Raw genomic sequence first — 20,185 nt, forward strand, 5'->3', positions numbered from 1 at the left:
CAGCTCCCAGCCTTCCTCAGACCCAGGTTTCCTGGCTCCCATCAATCTCTCCCCTCAGACCTGAAGTCCAAACCCCCAATCTCCTCCTCTCCCAGGGACCCCAAGCATCCAAATCCCGAGTTCCTCCCAGCCCCCAGATAGTCTTCATGTCTCCCAAGGCAAAAATCCTCCCCCAAACTGTCACGATCGGATCCCCTCTCCCACTGTCCGCCGCCTGGGCCCGCCCCCCTGCGGTCCCTCCCACTTTTCCCAAACAAAGCTCCCGGCAACTTTCTCCCTGGCCGCGCCCCGCCCGCCGCGGCTCCCCAGCCCCAGGCCGGGAGGTAGGAAGGCGCCGGCGGGAGTCGGGGATCCCGCTTTGGGGTGTGTGAGTTGGGGTGGGAAGTTCCTCGCTATGAGGTGAGGTGTGTGTCTTGGGACCAACACTGAATTGCTCACCGCGCTCTTTTTGCCTGGGGCCCCGAGTTTGCGCTCGTGTCCGAGCCTCTGTAGGGAGCTGGAACTTTCGCCAGACTTAGGGTGTTTGTGGATGGGGCCGCGTCTGGGCGTGTAGTGCGCGCGGGAGTGGGCGAGGGCTGAGGACCCTGGCGGGCTGTGGGGGTGTGTGAATGTCTGCGGCAGTGTCAGTTGGGACTGAGAGGGACCCCGTGTGCAATTTGTGGGCTTCGGGTCCTCCTTATGGAGAAGGGAAGGCCTCCGAGGTAGCCGAGGGAGCGCTTTAGGGCTTTCTGGATCTTCAGTCTTGTCTCTTCAGGGGTATGGGGCTGGGGCGGGAAATTAGGGGGGACCTTTCTTACTCGGCTCCACCGTCCCTTTGTCTGGCCACATGGGGGAGGGCTGGGCTGGGATTTTGGCCTACGGGGGTCCTGAGCGCCGCAGCGCCACTGGGCTCCGACTGGGGTCTTTGTCTGCCAGGGTCTGAGGGAGGAGAGGAATGGGGGCCCTGGACCCTGGGATCCTAGGAAAGCTGTGGAAGACATGGAGGCGGGATCTGACTGTATTGGGAGAAGTTTTCCCTGTTCCTGGCCTCCGGAAAGTCACTGGGAACTTGAGTTGGATCTGAGCCCATGGCGCAGGGGGAGGGGAGGAGAAGGGAGGGGAGGGGCGGGACCGGGGGCCGGAGGGGAGTCGCCTGCTGGCCAGCCCCTCCCCTGATGGGGGTTGTGGGAAGCTGGGGGAGGGGACGCCTGGGCCCTTTGTTCTGGCTCGCCTGATGGCAGGGCGCCCCTGCCCCCCAGCCGGTGATCCTGTGGGTCTTTCCTTGTCTTGGCCTCAGTTTCTGCCCTGAGTCTCTGCCCCTCTTTCTGGGTCTCCCCTTATGTCTAGGTCTCTGTGGTCCTCTCTCTGGGTCTCTGTTTCTCTCTCTCTGGGCCTCTGTCCCCTTCTGTCCAGGTCTCTATCTCTCTTTCTGTGTCTCTATATCCTTATCTCTCTGGTCTCTGTCCCCTTCTCTGTGGGTCTTGGTTTTTTCTTTCTAGATCTCTTGTCAACCTTACTTTGGCCTGTCCCCTCTTTTATTCTAACAGCTGCTGCTCACATCCTAGCACCTGTTCCTGAGGTAGGACTGGGATGGTTGCACCCACACCCTCCTTCCCTGCAACTAGCTCTTGACTTCCATCGTCTCTAAAACCAGGAATCCATACCCAAAGTTTTAGCCCTCATGGGCCCTAGGCATTGCTCTGGGGTATTCACAACTTTGTCGCAATCCAGTTCCTCTACAAACTCAGAAGAGAACACTGACACCCTAAGCTTTTCCAGAAATCCAGCCCCTTTCTCCTCCAGGACCCAGCAGCCTGGACCCCCGGTCCTCAAGCTCCAGGTTTCTCGAGGGGGGTCAGGGGAAGCTTGCTGAGCTCTGTGTTCCTCCAGGCCCAGATGGGGGAACCCCGGGTTGGGGCCCCCCTGGACGATGGCAGCGGCTGGACAGGCAGTGAAGAGGGCAGTGAGGAGGGTACCGGCGGCAGCGAAGGGGCTGGAGGAGATGGGGGCCCAGATGCAGAGGGTGTCTGGAGCCCAGACATTGAGCAGAGCTTCCAGGAGGCCCTGGCCATCTACCCACCCTGCGGCCGCCGGAAAATCATCCTGTCCGATGAAGGCAAGATGTATGGTGAGTCCACCTGTGTTTTTTGCCCTGGTCCCCACCGATTAATAATGATAATGATCAGCACTCATGGAGCTCAAAGTGCTGCTCAGGTAAAAATACATTATATCCTCACAGCGACTCTCAGTAGGAGCTAGCATCACCATTTGCACAGATGAGGAAACTGAGGCACAGAAAGGTTAAATGATTTGCTTAAGGTCACAGAGCTGGTACATGATCAAGCTGGGATATGAACCCAAGCAGTCTAGCTCCCATATAGCCAAGGAGACCTGCAGGCCAGCTGCTGCAGACCTTTGGGGACTATTGCTGCTCTTTTCTTTCCTAGTTTCCTGTCTGTTGGGAAGTTCTGCTGAAGGTCTAACTCTGTTCTATCTTTGAATCTTCAGGTCGAAATGAACTGATTGCCCGCTACATCAAGCTGAGAACGGGGAAGACCCGAACTCGCAAACAGGTCTCAGAACTGAACTGTGGGCTTCTCTCTGGGATGGGCCTATCTTCTTAGGGGACATCCTTGTATAGGCAGGTTCAGGTTCAAGGAGGATCTAGTTCATGTGCTTTTGTCTGTCGTCTTGGCGTGGCTGTCAGTGTGCTCTAACTGTGCCTATTTTGGGATAGTTTTTCTAGCAGTTGTGTTAGAACCAGAGAGTCAGAGAGACTAAAAGAGCCAATGAGAAAGCAACAGGGAAGGGGACGGAGGCCTGGGTTTGCTGGATCTGGGGAAAATCAGTGGAATTAGCAAGTTCCTGGAAAGAATAGCCTTTGCCGACATATCTGCATTCACATGCTCCTGAGATGGCTAGCACCATCTATGTGTTTGTCATCTTTCATGTTCTAGCAGCTCAGTGAGGCACCTGGAGGAAGGGAAGGGGGAGTGAATGCCAGGGGTGGGTGGTGGCTGTGGCCTGAATCTGCTTCTCTGTTGATCCCTCCAGGTCTCTAGTCACATCCAGGTTTTGACCCGAAGGAAATCAAGGGAAATCCAGTCCAAGCTGAAGGTAGGGACCAAGGCAGACATCCTGAGAGGGAGACAGAGACTTAGAGAGAGAGGAACAGAGACCTAGAGGCAGAAGGGGACAGGGCCCAAGAGAGAAGGGGACAGAGCCCCAGAGAGAGGAGGGCAGAGACCCAGAGAAAGGGGGATAGAAACTTACAGAGGGTGACAGAGACCCAGAGAGAGGGGGACAGAGACTTACAGACAAATGGGAACAGAGCCCCAGAGGGAGGTGACAGAGACGTGGGTGGGGGCAGAGACCCAGGGTGGGGGACTTCTGTAGTTAGGGCAGGGGTACAGACACCCATGGTCGGGGGTCAGTGGCCCAGCAAGAGGGGGTGGGTAGAGACCCTGGATAGGGAGAGAGCTCACAGAGGGAGGGATGAAGATTCAGCATAGGACAGTATGAAGGATGGGCCATTAGTCCTCTCCTTGGCTACTGTTGTCACCCCCTTCCTATCCCTCTTCTCCTTTTGCTCTTCCTGGAGGTCTCATTTCTTCTTTCCTTTCATGCGATGAAGATCTCCTCTTTGTCCCCTCTGGTTTATCTTTCCATTTCCTGGCCCCATGTGCCCTGCCTTTTTGTTTCCAGAAACCTTCATTTCGTGTTAGAGATTCTTATATCCATTTTCTTTTCTTCATCCTTTGGATTTTCTGTTCCCTCTTGGCCTGACACCCTCATAGTCTACCCTTCTGGGTATGAGGGGATTTTTTTGTCTCTTCCTTTGAACTTGAGGATAATCACTTCCTATTCTTTTTTGTACCCAGAAGCCTTCCCTTCCTTTCTCTCTAGGTCTAAAAACCTTCACTTCCGGTCTTTCATGGACTTCTCTGTTCTCTCTCTGTTCTGTCTGGACTAGGAAACATTCACCTCCTACTCCTTCTGGGTTTGAAATTCTCATTTCCTGTTGCTTGGGCATCTGGAAATCTCTACTCTGGCTTTTTCTTGACCTAGAAATCCTCATTACTGTCTTTTATCCTGGGCAGGGAAACCCCTTCTTCAGGCCTGGCCACCGTTACTTCCTACTCCATGTCCATCCCTTCGCCTTTGTCCCCTGACCCCCATTGCTCAGCTCAGGGCAGTGGGACTGTGTGGGCTGGTCGGGCAGGGAGGTGAGGGAGTCTAGGCCTCACTTCCTAAGTCATGTTTTCTTTCCTCCTTTGGCACCCTCCCCCACCTCCACGGGCAGGCCCTGAATGTGGTAAGTCCTCCTGCCCATCCTCCCACCCACTCTCACTCCAGACAACTGCCCCATCCAGGAGGAGGGGCAGAGGGCTGTAGTGAGAAGGAGGTCAACCCTTTCCCAGCCCTGTGCCTTGACTCCTCATCTCTGCATCGTCCCATCCTGGCCCCACCCCGGCATTGTCCCACCCTTGCTATGTTGACTGGGACTCCCCATTAACAGGAACCTTCACTTTTCCTCCAGGACCAGGTTTCCAAGGACAAGGCTTTCCAGACCATGGCTACCATGTCATCGGCGCAGCTCATCTCTGCACCTTCCCTGCAGACCAAACTGGGTCCTGCTGGTCCTCAGGTGGGTGGCCTGGGCTGGGGATTATGGGACTTGAGGCTGGAGGGATGGGGCTGCAGTTGCCAACAGGGGACTGACCAACCACCCTTCTTTGCTTCCTCTCCAGGCCTCTGAGCTTTTCCAGTTTTGGTCAGGGGGCTCTGGACCCCCCTGGAATGTTCCAGAGTGAGTACTTTGTGTCCTGACTCCACACCTGACCCCCCATCCTCACACCCCCCAGAGAACTTTCTCACTTCATTTTCTAGTTCCCATTTTCCTTTTGAACACAGATTCTGGAGGCAAGCTATCTAGATTTGAATCTGTCCTCTGCCCTCTATTGGTTATGGGCCTTGGGTAGGTGACTTCAATGCTCAGAGCCTCAGTTTCCTAATCTCTAAAGTGGGGATAATAATAGTACATCCCTCACAGTTTCATTGTTGGAATAAATGAGTTTAACACATGTACAATTATTAGGATAGGACCTGGCACGTAATAAGTGCCCAAGACTAGGTGTGACCTGGGATAGTGAGGAGGGGCCTGGGCAGAGGGAGTCGGGAGGGGGAGGGACGGGGCTAGGGCTGTTGGCCTGGGAAGGAGGAAGGAGGCAAGGGTAGCATCCAGGGTTTACCTAGAGTCGGTGGGACTGTCTGGAGATGTGCAGCCTGGGGAAGAAGTGGGTTTTGGGGTGAAATGAGCTCAGCATGGGACTTGATGAGTGGGAGGGGCCTAGAGGACATCCATGAGATAATGACCCCCAAGTAGTATTGTTCTGGCCCCTGAGGCTCGTGGGAAAGGCAGTTGTAGGTCCAGAGACTCCAGGGAGGATCAAGTGGAGCCCCAGAGGCTCATGGGAAGGCTTGTTTCCATCCCATTGAGGTGGTTCTTGGACCTGAGGGTAGAATAGGGGTTATTATCCTCTCTTAGGCTCAGAAGGAAGAAAATGGGTCCCAGAGGTACATGGGATTGTCCTTTTCAGCTCTGAGAGAGCCCTGAGGGTGACAGGATGTGTTTCTAGTCTAGAGGAATAGGAATGGGCCCCAGAGGCTCATGGGAAGTGCCCTTTTCAGCCCAGACAGGAACTAATGGATCCAGGCTGAGTGTCAGTAAGGCAGTGGCCACAGGACAATACGGCAGGAGTGTTCAGGGTATTGATAGATGAAGAGTGAAGTGACAGGCTATGGGGTCCAGACTGGGAGAGAAGAAAGTTCACTGGGGAGCTGCGGCTGCATGGGGACACAGGAAAGCATCAGAACAAGTCCCCAGGAGTGGAAGGAATCCCAGGTTTGCAGGGGAGGGGCCGAGCTGGAAGGAGGGGTGGTTCCGCAGGCACTGCACTGGGGAGATGAATGTTGATTAAATCATTACCTGCATAAACACACAACCAGAGAGTGTGTGAAGTGCTGTGAAGAGAAACAACAGGTTCTAGGGTGGAGGAGAAAGTTCTGGGAGTTTCTTTGAGAAGGTGACATTGAAGGTTGAATAGGACTTGGCCAGGTGAAGATTGGGGGTGGGAATGTTTTAGGCAGAGAAAACAGCATGCAATAGCATGTGACAAGGCCCTGAGGTAGGAAAGTTTGGTGGGCTCCAGGAGGCGAGAGAAGGCCAGCATTAAGCAATTGGTCGGTCAAAGATTTATTGAGTGCCTACTAAGTGCCTGGTACTGTGCTTGGGTTGGGGACACAGCAGTGAACAAGATAGATGGAATCCCTGCCTTCATGGAGCTTTATATATTTGGGGAGGGGAAGAGACAGACGATAAACATGTAAATAAATAAGAATTAATAAGAAAAGAGATAAGTACGAGAAATAAAGCAGGATGTATTAGCTCTATTTTAGACAGGGGTCAGGAAAAGTCTCTCTGAGGAGGTGGCATTTGAACAATGGCTTTGATGACCAGAGATTATGTCAATGAGTGGAATATTGCAGTTTAGATTTTAGAATTGGGATGACGAGGACTAAGGCAGAGCCCCTGGGAGTCACAGCCTGAAGGTCGCTGGAGTTTGTTTTTCTGATACAGGTCTTTTGACCCTTGACCTCTTTCCTGACCTCTGACCACCATGTCTTATCTCTCTGACCTCTGACTTCTATGTCTCCACGCCACCATCTCCTGGGCTACCTTTGAACCTCTAGAGCTGTGTTTGGTACTATAACCACTAGGCATATGCAGCTATTTTAATTAAAATTAAATAAAGTTTAAAATTCAGTTCCTCAGACATATCAGCCACACTAGTGCTCAGTAGTCACATGTGGCCAGTGGCTGCTACGTTGGATGGTACAGATGTGGAACATTCCATCACACAGAAAGTTCTATTGGACGGTGCTTCCTCCCCACCCAAACCTTTGGCCTGATGGCCAATCTCCTGACCCCTGGTCATTTTCTTCCCACTCTCCCAGCCCCTCAGCCTCTTCTTTCTTCAAATTCCCCATCTTCTTTGTCTTCTCCCTATGTCCCAAGACCTGGTTTCTCTTCTCTTTCTGACATTTTGCAAGGGGTACAAAAATGTCATCATCAAAAGTAGCTTCATGGTTAGGACTGACCTGGGTTCAAGTCCAGATTCCATTGCACCCCAGTGGTGTGACTTTGGGCAGGCCTGTGCCTCAGTTTCCTCATTTGTAAAATGAGAAGAGCAATAATTCCACCTACCCTATAGGCTGTGAGGTTTCCATGACATTGTGCACGGAGTAGCCTTGCACAGGGCCTGGCTTGTTGTGGCCTCTAATTAAACATTAACTGGTACAAGTAACATCTTTCTACCTTGCTGACCCCTGGCTTCCGCTTCCTTTTTCTCTTAGTGTGAAGCCATTCTCACAGACACCGTTCTCCTTGTCACTGACTCCCCCAGCTACTGACCTCCCAGGTAAGAGCCTGCTCTCCACCCTCCCTTGGCTCCCATCTCTCTCCTTGACCACAACTGCCCTTCCTTCAACCTTCCATTAATCAGGGGACATTCTTACTGAGGCTCAGCTCTGCGGCAGTGTGTGTGTGTGTGTGTGTGTGTGTGTGTGTGTGTGTGTGTGTGTGTGAGTCTGTATGGGGTGAAAAATGAGTGGCAGAATTTGCAATGGTTAAGAGCAAGGTCTCTGTGGCCACACACACACGGGTTTTGTGTTCTGTCACTTGTTAGCTTATGAGACATAGGGCAGGTGTATTAACCAAGATTGTTGCAGTGCGAGTGATAGAAGCCCACATCAGGCTAGCTGAAGCAAAAAAAAAAAAAAAGGAAAAAAAAAAGAAAGAACATTTTTTGATGTATCAGTTCAAGTAACTGATAGTTCAGAATGATGGCTTCAGGCATGGCTGGATCCTGAAATGGATGCTACTCAAGTAGCATTAGGAATTGCCTCGATCTGCTTTCCTCTGTGGTGGCTTCATTCCCAGGCAGGCTCAGTTCACGTGGCAGCAAAGATGGCTTCCATGCTGATGTGGCCCTGAGAACTCATGTCAGTGAAAGAGGGAGTCCCTAGCTCCCCCAGGTTCTGTAGATTTATCAATTAGAAATACTTTTGGCTGCAAGTAACAGAATGCCCAAATTAATAGTGCCTTACATAGTAAAGACTTTAATGTAAATAATAAAGGCTTTAACTTTTTGTTAATTCCGTATAACAAAAAGTCTGGAGGTGGGCTGCTCCTATGCTGGCTCTGTAGCTCAGCAATATCAGGACTGGCATTTCTGTAGTTCCCCTGGCCTCTGTCTTACTGTCCTAAGATGGCTGTTGTGACTCCAGGCATTATGTTTGAAGCAGGACTTGGACAGGGCAAAAGCTTTCTCCTCCCAAAGTTCTGTCTTTTTCATTCAGGAAGAAACTCCTTCCCAGAAGCCCCCCCCTAACGTCTCATTGGCCAGGACTGTGTCACATGGCCACTTCTAGCTGCAAGGGAGGCTGGGAAAGTGAGTATTTAGCTTTTTCAGCTTCTAAGTGGAGGCAGGCAAGAGAGAACAGTACCTGATATATTCAATAAATGTTAGCAATTTTTATTGTTCTTTCTTCTTTCTCTTTAGGGTACGAGCCCCCCCAAGCTCTCTCACCCCTGCCCCCACCTGCCCCATCACCTCCAGCCTGGCAGGCTCGAGCCCTGGGCACTGCTCGGTTGCAGCTGGTGGAGTTCTCTGCCTTCGTGGAACCACCGGATGCGGTTGACTCTGTGAGTGAAATTTTGGGATAATCACTAAGGGATTTTTGGAATGTAGAGGGTGTCAGGGAGGGAGGGCATAGAGTAGTGGTTCTCAAACTTTAGCATGTATCAGAATCATCTGGGGGCTTGTTAAAATAGAAATCACTGGGCCCCAATCTTTGAACTTCTGATTCACTAGATGTGATGTGGGGCTTGAGAATTTGTGTTTCTGAAAAGCTCCATGGTGGTGTTGGTGTGGCTGACTCAGGGACCATACTTGGAGAACTACTCTCATAAAGGAATTGGAAGGTCATGGGGTCATGGGTTGGGAAGGTCAGAGAAACTCTCCAGAACATCGTTCATTCATTCATCAAATATATTTGAGTTTCTACCATTTGCCAGGCTTTGTGATGCGTAGGAACTTGGGAAAGCAGATCTTATTTCTAGGCTTGAGATTTTCCTGGGCTAGGATGGAGATAGATGCTGTACTAGTCAGGGTGGGCTGACTATTAGAAAAAACAACTCCCAACTCTTAGAGACTGAACACCATAGAAGTTACTCATGTAACATTTTAGTGTGGGTTTAGCAGGAGCCTTCCACACAGTGATTTAGGGATCCAGGCTCCTTTCATTTTGGCCTCTGCCATTTTCTACGGCTTCAGAATTTGATGGGGGATTCTCTGCATCTGGCCAGCAGATGGAGGAAGGGAAAGAGTTAAGATTGTGCAGGAGGCCTTAAGGATCTGACTAGGATGTGTAAACTGTCACACCTGCTCACATCCCATTGGCCAGAACTTAATCATGTGGTCCCACCTAATTGCAAATGAGCCTGGGAAATGTAGTTTAGCACTGTAAAGGAACATGGTTTTGTGAACACATAGCTGTCACTGTAAAAACACCATTCAAAACACTAATATAAGCCTGAGCACAGTGGCTTATGCTTGTAATCCTAGCACTCTGCGAGGCAGAGGTGGGAGGATCACTTGAGCTCAGGAGTTTAAGACCAGCCTCAGCAAGAGCAAGACCCTGTCTCTACCAAAAATAGAAAAAATTAGCTGAGCTTGGTGGCACGTGCCTGTAGTCCCAGCTACTCGGGAGGCTGAGGATGAGGTTGAGGTTGAGGCTTGAGCCCAGGAGTTTGAGGTTGCAATGAGCTATGATGATGCCATTGCACTCTAGTGGGGACAACAGAGCAAGACTCTGTCTCAAAATACCCAAAACCAAACAAACCGAAAAACCTCTCATCCCACTTGGAGTAAAAGGTAACATCCTTTCAGTTGCCCACAAGGCTCTGAGGCTGACCCCTGTTCCTGCTCTGTCCTCACCTCTGTACTCTCACCCTTACTTGCTCTGCTCCAGTACCAGAGGCACCTGTTTGTACACATCAGCCAGCACTGCCCCAGCCCCGGAGCACCCCCGCTGGAGAGTGTGGACGTCCGGCAGATCTATGACAAATTCCCCGAGAAAAAGGGTGGTCTTCGAGAGCTGTACGATCGTGGGCCCCCACACGCCTTTTTCCTGGTCAAGTTCTGGGTAAGTTCCAGCAGCAAAAGCGAAAGTGCGCGTAAATCATGTGCCAACCCAGCTAAGGCCTCTGGCTCTAGGGGGGATAGGCGTCAGCGTGGCCCTTACCAGTCAGTTCTCATGGCTTGGAGTGTCAGCCCCTTTGCCGGCCCCCAGGGTGGGATGGAGACACTTGGGCCTTCCTATATCCCACTGGATTTTGCCACACCCGGTCATGTGACTAATATGGCCCTGGGCATTAGTGTGTCATGTTTCAGGCTGCCCCCATTCCTCACCTGACTGCACTAAGTCTTGTTGCTCTCCCCTTAGCCAATGCAGTCATGGACGGTTCTGGTCTCTAAAGAGGGGATTGAGGCTTTGCTAGTAGGTTCCACCAGACCCTGTTGCTAGAGAATGTCTGGCTTTGTGCAAGTGATTGAAGGAGCTAGGGAGTGGCTTTGTAAAGTATTGTATCTATTTAACAATCATCTATTGACCGCTTCCCAGGCCTGATACTGGGTGCTATGTATATAATTGTGACTAAGAGGGACCATCGTGGGTCTTTCTTAGGCCTATTTGGTTTGGTGTCCAGTACAATGACTGTGATTATAGGGGCTCAATAAATATCATGGAAGTGTTAACTCTTGAGTAACCAGTGCACTTGGAGGAACGTCGTTTCTGAAAAAAAAGCCTGCTGAGGGCTTGAATTTTACTGGTCTTGCTGGACATGTTGTTGTCATGGTTATAAAGCTTTCTGGTGTGTGAAGTGGAGGCCCGAGACTGTTCTAGGGATGTGCTGCTGAGGTCTCTGGCATTGTCAGGGCTTAAGATAGGCCTCACCTGGTCCCAGGTCTGGAGAGCCACCCCATCAGGAAGCCCAGCTTCTGAAGGGGTTCAGGGGCTGGTAAGGCCTTCAGTTTTGCTGGGCTTCATAAGGCCCTGTTGCCAGAGTGATGGGTGAATTCAGGCTTGTGAGCAGAGTGTTAGCAGCTAAAGTTAGGAAGAGGAAGAGGTGTGCCTCTTAAGGAGGTGTCTCAAACCAAAGGTGTGATGAGGTCTTAGGCTTCATTAAGCCCCATCTTACCTAATGACATCTGGCCAACTATCTATACACTTGGCCACTGGGTTTATAGAGGGCCTCTCACCTCTGAGAATTGGCCGAAAGGGCTGGACAAAGTGTTCTGGAGAGCAATCAGGCCTCCTCAGGCCCTTTCAGGCCCCTTGCTTAGTTTAGCCACTTGCCTTAGCAACCAGGGTTGTGAAGAGCCCTGGGGGAGGGCACCCAGCTTTAACTGGTTGCTAAGGAGTAACTACCTCCTTAGTAACCAGGCTCTTGGAAGGGGCTGAACTCTTGAGTTGGGGGCTTCAAGAGAAAAAAGGTGAATTCCAGGGCTCCTTTGGTTACTGGGGAGAGAGGGTCAAGAGCATTTTGGGGACCCAGACTTCTCCAACACTGATGGGAGGGTGGATGCTCATGGAGAGCTTTGCAAGGTGAGGAAGGGAGGTGGGCAACTGCAGGTCAATGGGCAAACCAGCTATAGGACAGAGTCCCCACTATTTATAAGGACGTCTCCTCCAACTCCTGTGTGGCTTCCCATTTCCCAGGCGGACCTGAATTGGGGCCCAAGTGGTGAGGAGGCAGGCGCTGGTGGTGGCAGCAGCAGCGGTGGCTTCTACGGAGTGAGCAGCCAGTATGAGAGCCTGGAGCACATGACCCTCACCTGTTCCTCCAAGGTCTGCTCCTTTGGCAAGCAGGTGGTGGAGAAGGTGGAGGTGAGGCTGGAGGGTGGAGCTCTGGGCGGGTGAGTGCCCAGCCACCTGCCACTCTAGGGGTGCAGAACAGACCGGAGCCATGATGGCTCAGGCATTTGGGGGTGTGCATGGTGGTGGTGGTGGTGGGGCATTCCAGCCTCTTTGAGGGTTTAGTGCATAAGTTTGGAGCTAATATGGAGTTCAAAAGTCACAGGTAGGGATCACTTTGAGGGCTGAAAGGTAATGTGTGGTACAGAGATTTAGAGTCACTACAATTCAAAAGGTTCTTATGGATATGGAGGAATTTGTAGGGCAAGGAGATTCAGAAGTCACACTTAGGGATTGCTGGGGACTTAGGGGATCTCAAGGCCAGAGGTCATATGGAGTTTGGAGCTGTTGTGGAGGGGTCTTTGGAGGGTTTGGAGTGTATCTGAGGGCTTGGAGGTCAGAGGAAGTCAGAGGTCTTTGAGCATTCAAAGCATCACTTTGTGGGGCTTGGGGGGTTCCTGGTTTGCAGGCTCAGAGATCCTGAGTTGGATACCCAAGGGTTCAAGGCTCTGTCTTTGGTCACTGTGGGTTGGATGATGGAGAGAAGATGGCAGTGGGAGTGAGTATGGCATCAGAGATGCACAGGTGGAGTTCCTGGGGTGACCCGTGTGTCTCTCAGCCACTGCCCTCCCCACTCCCTGCCCCCTGGTTTAGACGGAGCGGGCCCAGCTGGAGGACGGGAGATTCGTGTACCGCCTACTGCGCTCGCCCATGTGCGAGTACTTGGTGAATTTCTTGCACAAGTTGCGGCAGCTCCCTGAGCGATACATGATGAACAGCGTCCTTGAGAACTTCACCATCCTCCAGGTGACATGCTGGGGCTGGGCTGAGCAGGGGCCCTGGTGTGGAGGGGAGTGCCCACAACAGAACCCTTAGTCTAGGGGGATAGAGGCAGGGGGACCCCATGTTGGACCCTCAGCCCAGGGGACCCACTTACCCTTGGTACTGACACAATAGGGACTCCAAAGTGACCCCTCAGCCTAGGGCCTTTAACCAGAAACTGATGCTGTGGGGACCCCACAGTTGACCCTTAGCTTAGGGGACCCCTTCACCCAGGGAACTCAAGTGGTGGGGACTTCACATCACTCTCACATAAGGGGATAGATCCCTCCTTCATTGGGGAAGCTGACATGGAGGCCACCCAGGCAGATCCGCAGCTTCCCAGGGACCCTAACCTTAGCTCAGGAAACATGGCGTGGTAGAAGCCCCTTTAACTTCAGGAAATGTGCTGAGGTAGAGACCCCTTGGCTGGGGGACCTGAAGTGATGGGGGTCCTTTTACCTGTGACATGGTAGAGACCCCTTTTACCTGGGGAATGTGATGTGGGGGAAACCCCATTAATTCTGAGACATGACACACTATCTGATGTGAGGGCCCTCAGCTTAGAGGTAACTCCCATTGCCCAGGGAACCTGACATTTGGGCATCCCTTTTACTTGGGGAACATGACATGGTAGGGACTTGTTTTGTGGGAGTGGAAAAGAGGTCTGCTGGGTGCCCCGTGATAGCTTGGGGAGGGCACAGTGGTCCTTGCCCTCCCTTCCAAGCATAAAGCCCCTTCTCCTGGCCTCCCTGGCAGGTGGTGACAAACAGAGACACCCAGGAATTGCTGCTGTGCACCGCCTACGTCTTCGAGGTCTCCACCAGTGAGCGCGGAGCCCAGCACCACATATATCGCCTGGTCAGGGACTGAAGGGGGACCCCAAAACTGGGTTGCCCCCGAACACTCTCCTCCCAGGAAGGACCCTCCAGCTTTCCTCATGCTACTTATTTAGGGAGGGGGCTGTGATTTAAAGGGGCTGACCTCAGAGGCCTAAGCAATAGGGGACCCCAAAACTTGGTTGGTGAGATGAACAGGCTGGAACTGATGAAAGAACAGACTCTGATAGTGGGACCTCACAGGGGGTGTCTGAAAGGACAGATCACTCCGGAGCATCAGGGATTGAGGACAGGAGTGAGACAACTTCCAGGTACACTTCTCAGCCTCTGACAGGGCCCCTCCCCCCCTGGATGTTTCCAAGGGCCTTAGTTACACAGTGGCTTGTCTCCCTTCCTGTTTTCCAGCTGCCCCTGCCCCTAAATTTCTGCCTCTCCCTACCACCCCTTGTACCACAAAGATTAACACTTTTTGTGCAGGAGCAGAGCCAGGTGGGCCCTGGAAATATTTTTAATATAATGAGATATTTATAAGGGTTATGACTTTATCTCAGCTGCACAAGCAATGGGGTGAGGCTTTGTAATCTCATCCCCCTCCTTCTCAGTGAGCCATGAGCTAGACTATGTTTCCTTCCCCTAACCCTAAAGTGTGTTGGTTTGTGTTCTGACAGAGGATAAAGCTATTTTACCAAAATGCACGGTATTTATTTGAGGTTTGAGTGAAAAATAATCTTGTGGGAGGTGGTAGGCCAACAGATGAGGCAAGGAAATGAAGTATCTTTGGGGGCAGGAAGCTGGTGGACGGAAGCCCCAGGTCCCACGGGAGAGGTGACAGCAGCAGCCAGGCAGGCAGACACCTGGGTGCCCAGGGGAATGAGGTGGAGGGCTCAATGACTGTGGCGAACTGAGAATTAAACAAATATTTACAGATGGCACGGAAGTGCACTTGAAGGGGTCCAGGCGGGGCTTGGGAAGGATGGGGCCTAGCGGTATCGAGCGAGCTGTTTGTAGACGTGGTCCAGGTTTCTGCACAGGAATATCGACAGCGTCATGAAGCCGAGCTACAGAGAAAGGAGACGCAGTCAGAGACATTTAGTGGGTGTTGGCGACAGTGTGTGTGATGAGCCTCCCCCAACCAGGAAGAAAAGTCAGGGGTAGGACCCAGAATTGGACCAACGGGGCTTAGAGAAGGGAGTGGTAGAAATGAAAGAGGATGGAGGGGGAACTACAGTAGGTGGGGAGGCAGGGTCGGGTTAGCGTCTGAGAAGGAGTAGGGTCGGAAGCAAGCCCAAGGTTCTTTATTCTGGAGGCTCATCTGCCTCTCCCTCCGCCTCGGCCTCAGTCTCTGCTGCACTCCCCGTCTCAGGCTGCTCCTCGTCTTGATCCCACAGCGGCCAGGGCCCCAGGGCCATGGGCAGCTTGGCCTGCGGGGCCTTGTCCCCCCAATTGGGGCAGGCATCCGCCATGCCCCAGCCACCCCATAGACTGCCACTACGCCCGCTGCTGCTGAGCACGCCACAGCCCCCGCTGCCGCCCTCAGCGATCAGGCTGGGCCCGGGGCTGGAAGGGTCGGTGCCCGCCACTGGCGGCTCCGGTTCCCGGCGGAGCGCCCAGCGCTGTAGCTGCAGGCTCAGCACCATGACACTCACCTGCGAGGAAACGGGAGGGCTATTGTGGCCAATAGCAGGAGGCTCTCACTGCGTACGGCCAATCAGGGCTCGCAGAAGCTAGGTCTCCGCCCCCTCGTCATAGCGGGGCGGTGGGAGGGCCAGGATCCGCTAGAGCGCAGTCTCACGGGCGTCTTAGAACAGACAACCCGAGGACGCGCAATCAAGGCGGAGCCGTCTCGGGATTATAGGGCCAATGGCAAGTGGGGGCGGGTCCAGATCACCTCAAGTAGACCGACGCCCAGACAGATGCCCACTATGGAAATGAGGTTGTTGTGCAGCCACTTCTGGAGGTTCTGCGCGCAGCCCTGGGGGTGTACAAGTAGAGTTCTTTCTGGGATTCTCTTGCAAGCCCAGACCCAGCGTTCTCAGCCCCAGCCCTCGCCTTGCTTTCAGGCACTGACCTGCTCCCCTAGTTGCCAGGGTTCTCTAGTTTTCTTAATTCTACCCCTCCTCACCTCTTCCAAGCCCGGCCTTTTCTTTATGCCCCGTCCTTCCTACAGACCTCGCCCTTTGCAGGGGGCTCCGCCCCTCCTGTTGCACCGTTCCCTTCCTTGTAGCCCCTACCCTTCCCACAGACCCCGCCCATCTGAGGCCCCGCCTCCAGAAGGCCCCGCCCACCTCGTGGTAGATGGAGCTTTGTGCCGGGACTGTACAGAGGTCTGTGCTGTATCGTGGCCGCACTGGTGGTCCGAGCCGGCTGAAGTGGGGGATTGTGGAGTCGTTTGTCGCCGACAAGTTGTAACAGGAGCAGGGCACGCGGTGCGCCTCCGACTCGTTGCCTCTCAGGATGAGCACCGGGAACCAGTCCTGTGGAGAGTGCCAGCCGCAGCAGCGCAGCTAGGAGAGGAATACGAATCAAAGGGACGCGGGCTGGAGAGACGAGATGTTGGTGGGGATCAGGGGACTAGGTGGTGGGTCTGAGGTCATGTCGGGGAGCAGGGGGCTAAGTGGTGGGTGCAGGGTAGGGGCAATGGGCTGAGCTGGGGATGCGAAAGGGCCAGGGGACATTACTGGAGCATGGAGCTGGGAGAGACGTGCGTGACGGGGTGACCTGTGGCTGAGGAAGGAGCTGCAGCATCCCGCTGTGGAGCGGAGATTGGGTGGGCGGTGCAGTTCAGCCTCAGGCGACAGGTGAGCGGGAGTGCGAGGCGACGTGAGTGTCCAGGGAATGGAATCTCACCGGGGGCGGGATCCGGAGGGAGCCGGAGTCACCATGGACTAGGAAGCTGGGTCTCGCTAGGGTCTTGGGTGTAGGGACCCGGCCACTTGGGGCTGGGCGGAGTCTCCTCGAGGCAGAGGGTGGAGCTACACCAGGGTCTAGGTACCGGGACTGGGCCACGTTGGGGCCAGTTGTGTTATCATTTGGGGGAGGGGCCACGTCAGGCGTGGCGGGGTTGGGGTACTTTAGGGATCTGGAGCTGGGGACTGGGGCCATGTCCGGAAAGAGTCTCCCTGAAGCACTAGATGGAGCCGCATCCGAGTCCGAGATCTAGAGGAGGGGTACGCGTCGGGGTGGAGTGGGAGGCCCACGCACCTGGAACTGCACGTAGTCCCAACTCTCCTCAGCCGCCGTCTCCTCAGGGTTGGCGTGGTAGTTTTGGATGGTCTTTTTCACGATGTCCTGCACGCTTCGCTCCAGCTGCGAGGCCGAGAGTGAGGCAGGGCCGTATCTGCCCGGGCACTCTTGCCTCTCTCAGGCTGTCTCAGCCCCAAGGGGTCCCCGAGTATCTTTGCGTCGGCCTCAGTTTCTCCCCGAATGTTTAACTAGGTCTCTGTTCCTCAGGTCTGACATTCTGTTTTTCCCACTGTCTAGGCTTCATTAGGTCTCTAGCTCTTCTTTGGGAGCTTCTGTTTCTCTCTCTCTTTCTCTCTCTCTCTCTCTCCCCCCTCCAGCTCCCCATCCCGTGTGTTTCTCTTTGGATGTCTTTATGTCTGTCCATGTTGATGTGTCTGTCTCTGACTCTGTGTCTTTGACTCTATCTCCCTCTCTGTGTCTCTTTGTCAGTCTTTGTATCTGTATCTCTGTCTTTCTGTCCTCTGCCTCTCTGTTGTTTCTCTCTCTCTCTCTCTTTTTTAGACACAGTCTCACCCTGTCTCCTGGAATAGAGTGCCATGGCCTCAGCCTACTCACAGCAACCTCAAACTCCCAGGCTCAAGTGATCCTCTTGCCTCAGCCTCCTGAGTAGCTGGGACTACAGGAGTGTGCCACTACACCCGGCTACTTTTTTTTTCTTTCTATTTTTAGCAGAGAAGGGTCTTGTTCTTTCTCAGGCTGGTCTCGGACTCCTGAGCTCAAGCAATCCTCCCACCTGGGCCTCCCAGAGTGCTAGGATTACCGGTGTGAGCCACTGTGCCCAGCCTGTTATTTCTCTTCATCTATGGCAGCCCCTGTCTGCCTTTGCTCTCGGTCTCTCTCCACCCCCTCCCACAACTACTCCCCACCCAGTGCCAAGGTGTGGTGGTGGCAGGGACAGCAAGCTCACCCGGACCCGCTGAGTGGAGATGAGGATTCCCAGGGTGATCTGCGTGGCAAACAGCAGCAGCAGCATCCCAAAATACTAGGGGCAGAGTGGAGAGGTCAGGTTCAGCCCCCTCCCTAGGCCACTTTTGAAGGGGGGATTAGGAGTGGTCCTAGGGATGGAGGGGGCTGGGGGACTCACCAGAGCCAGAAGGCAGCGGAGTTCCTTGAGGGCCCCCACACAACCCAGGAGGGCGAGGCCCATGGTGAGGATTCCTGAAATGGCCAGGATTTTGGACCAGATCTGCAGAGGCACGAAGGACAAGCCTGGGAGAGGTGAGAGGCAGTGACGGTGAGCCTGGGGCACACAGTTCCAAGCAGCCCCATCCCCCACCCAGGCAGCCACCCAAGTGGAGAGCAGTATCCTGGGGGTCCTCTCTCTGGGCTCCTGGTGCCCCTGTCTCTGAGTTTCAGCCTTTCTCTGGGATGGTCCCTGCCCCACTGTGAGTCTCTGTCCCTTTTTGGGACTTTCTCCTCCTCATTCTGGGCCTGTTCCTCCCTTTCTGGATCTCTGTCCCTCTCTTTTGCTCTCGCTCTCCCCTTCCTCCTTCAGCTCCTCCTCATCCCCAGTATTTTCAATCCCACCACTTGTTCTGTGACATTGGCCCAGTCACTTAAACCTTCTGAGGATTAGTGGATAATGATATTTATTTCTCAGGGTTATCTTGAGGGACACATAGGAGCATGTGTTCAAGTCAATCCTCAACACAGGGCAAACGCTTATTAAATATGAGCTACTAGGATTTGGACGATTGCTCCCGCATTATTTTTCTGCTGTTACTAATATTATTTCTGCTCTTCTACTTCCTTGCTGCACGACATCCAGCAGGGGACTTCCCCTCAACCTCAAGCAAAAGGAAGGTTTGTGGGAGGGTCTGATGAGCAGCAGCAGAAGATGTGACACATAGGAAGTGTTTGAGAAATGGCTCTCGTCACTATTATTATTGATATGCACAACCCCGTTTGCCAGGAGAAAACACAGGCTCCGAGAGGTACAGCAACCGTGAGCAGGGGACCGGAACCTGTGGCCTGCCTAGGGAGTCGGGCATTGTGGGCCTCCTGGGACAAGGGAGACCCCAGACGGTCGCTCAAGGGGGAGGCCCTCCCGACTGTCCCAGCCCCCCTCACCCACAAAGGACACGAAGCTGGTCTTGTCAATGAGTATCCAGATGCCGAAGCAGAAGATGAGGCTGCCTAGGACCTGGAGGGAGGAGATGAGAATCTGGCGGGTGGCGAAGCGGGAATGTGAGTGAGGTTTGGGGGTTGCGGCAGGGGCTGGGGCCCGGGCTGGGTAGCCAGGAGGCAACTCACGAAAAAGAAGAGGTTGAAAACGAAGAGGAAGTACTTGATGAGACTGAGGCAGCTCTCCTGGGCCGACATCTTCGCCTAGTAGGGGGAGTGATCAGCTTGAGGGACCGGACAGGTGTTGGCAGTGGGGGAGACAGGCAGAAAGACAGAGGCCGAGAGAGCGCGAGAGGCTGAGAGAGAGGGAGAAAGGAAGAACACAGAGAAAGAGGAAGTTCCAGGGGTGGGGCTCCACCCCCTCCCTCCTCACCCTAAGTGACTCTCTTCTCTGTCTCCGTCCCTGTCCCTGTCCTTGTCTCCCTCACTTGTCCTGCTGGGCATACACCCCAGTACCTGAGGGGCCTTGGAATTTGTAGGCACCAAGGACACATGGGGCAGTTCCTCCCACGTCTCCATGGCTCAGGGTGCAGGATCCAAAGGGACTCTTGATCCATTCATACCCACCGCTGGGCACTGGGACCCCAGGTCTGGCCCTGGACAGCAGCCGACCTCACAGACACTCTGACCTCATGGCCTGCTGAACTCTGCCATGTCTACACCCAGCTGTGTTCCTCCTCCCCTGCCCTGGGTCTCTTGTTCCCGCTGTCTGGGTCTCTGGGTCTTTTTCTCCCCCTCTTCTCTGTCCCTTTCTCTCAGAATCTCTCTGTCTCTGGGCCTCTTTCCTTGCCCCCTGGATTTCTGTCCTCCTACCCCTCAGTCTCTATCCTCCCTCTGTCTGGGTTTCTGGCCCTTTCTCTCCGGGTCCCTGTCCTCCTTTCACTCTCTGCCCCTCCCCCCTTGTCTTTGCCCCTGTCTCAGCATCCTGTTGTAGACCCACGTGCTGAGGGGCAGGGGCCGGGCACCTGGGGAAGTGAAAGTGCTGCAGACCTGAGGTGGGAATGTCCCTGGGAGTGGGGAGGGCAGCTGAGCGGTGCCAACAAACCCAGCGGAAGCTGGGCCTCCTGCAGTGCTTCCTGCCTCTGCAGTGGGGCTGGAGGGGAGAAGGCCCCAGAGGAGTTAGGACGGAGCATAGAACCCTG

The 20,185-nt window shown here is 53.8% G+C and overlaps 2 protein-coding genes across 4 annotated transcripts; one reads left to right on the forward strand and one right to left on the reverse strand.

The window, feature by feature from the left end:
- Positions 1–248: 248 nt before the first annotated feature.
- Positions 249–14,367, forward strand: TEAD2 (TEA domain transcription factor 2). 3 transcript variants are annotated; one of them, XM_045531189.1, is made up of 13 exons: positions 249–323; positions 1,870–2,107; positions 2,488–2,552; positions 3,034–3,096; positions 4,283–4,294; positions 4,520–4,627; positions 4,731–4,789; positions 7,396–7,460; positions 8,604–8,746; positions 10,075–10,248; positions 11,824–11,991; positions 12,673–12,825; positions 13,597–14,367. In XM_045531189.1, exons 2-13 carry the CDS (start codon positions 1,876–1,878, stop codon positions 13,708–13,710), a joined length of 1,356 nt encoding a protein of 451 aa, XP_045387145.1. In that variant the 5' UTR covers positions 249–323; positions 1,870–1,875; the 3' UTR covers positions 13,711–14,367. The 3 variants fall into 3 exon arrangements, with proteins under 3 accessions (XP_045387145.1, XP_045387147.1, XP_045387146.1); XM_045531191.1 differs by having other exon boundaries at positions 295–323; positions 11,824–11,952; XM_045531190.1 differs by lacking the exon at positions 249–323 and adding an exon at positions 339–404.
- CD37 (CD37 molecule) lies at positions 14,357–19,383 on the reverse strand. Its single transcript, XM_045531192.1, has 8 exons — positions 19,173–19,383; positions 18,990–19,062; positions 18,004–18,128; positions 17,827–17,901; positions 16,878–16,982; positions 15,962–16,180; positions 15,565–15,648; positions 14,357–14,734 (listed from the first exon to the last, which is right to left on the reverse strand). Exons 1-8 carry the CDS (start codon positions 19,239–19,241, stop codon positions 14,657–14,659), a joined length of 828 nt encoding a protein of 275 aa, XP_045387148.1. The 5' UTR covers positions 19,242–19,383; the 3' UTR covers positions 14,357–14,656.
- Between the last annotated feature and the right edge of the window lie 802 nt (positions 19,384–20,185).

The sequence above is a fragment of the Lemur catta genome, chromosome 19, assembly GCF_020740605.2.
Source record: "Lemur catta isolate mLemCat1 chromosome 19, mLemCat1.pri, whole genome shotgun sequence".
Lineage (NCBI taxonomy): Eukaryota > Metazoa > Chordata > Mammalia > Primates > Lemuridae > Lemur > Lemur catta.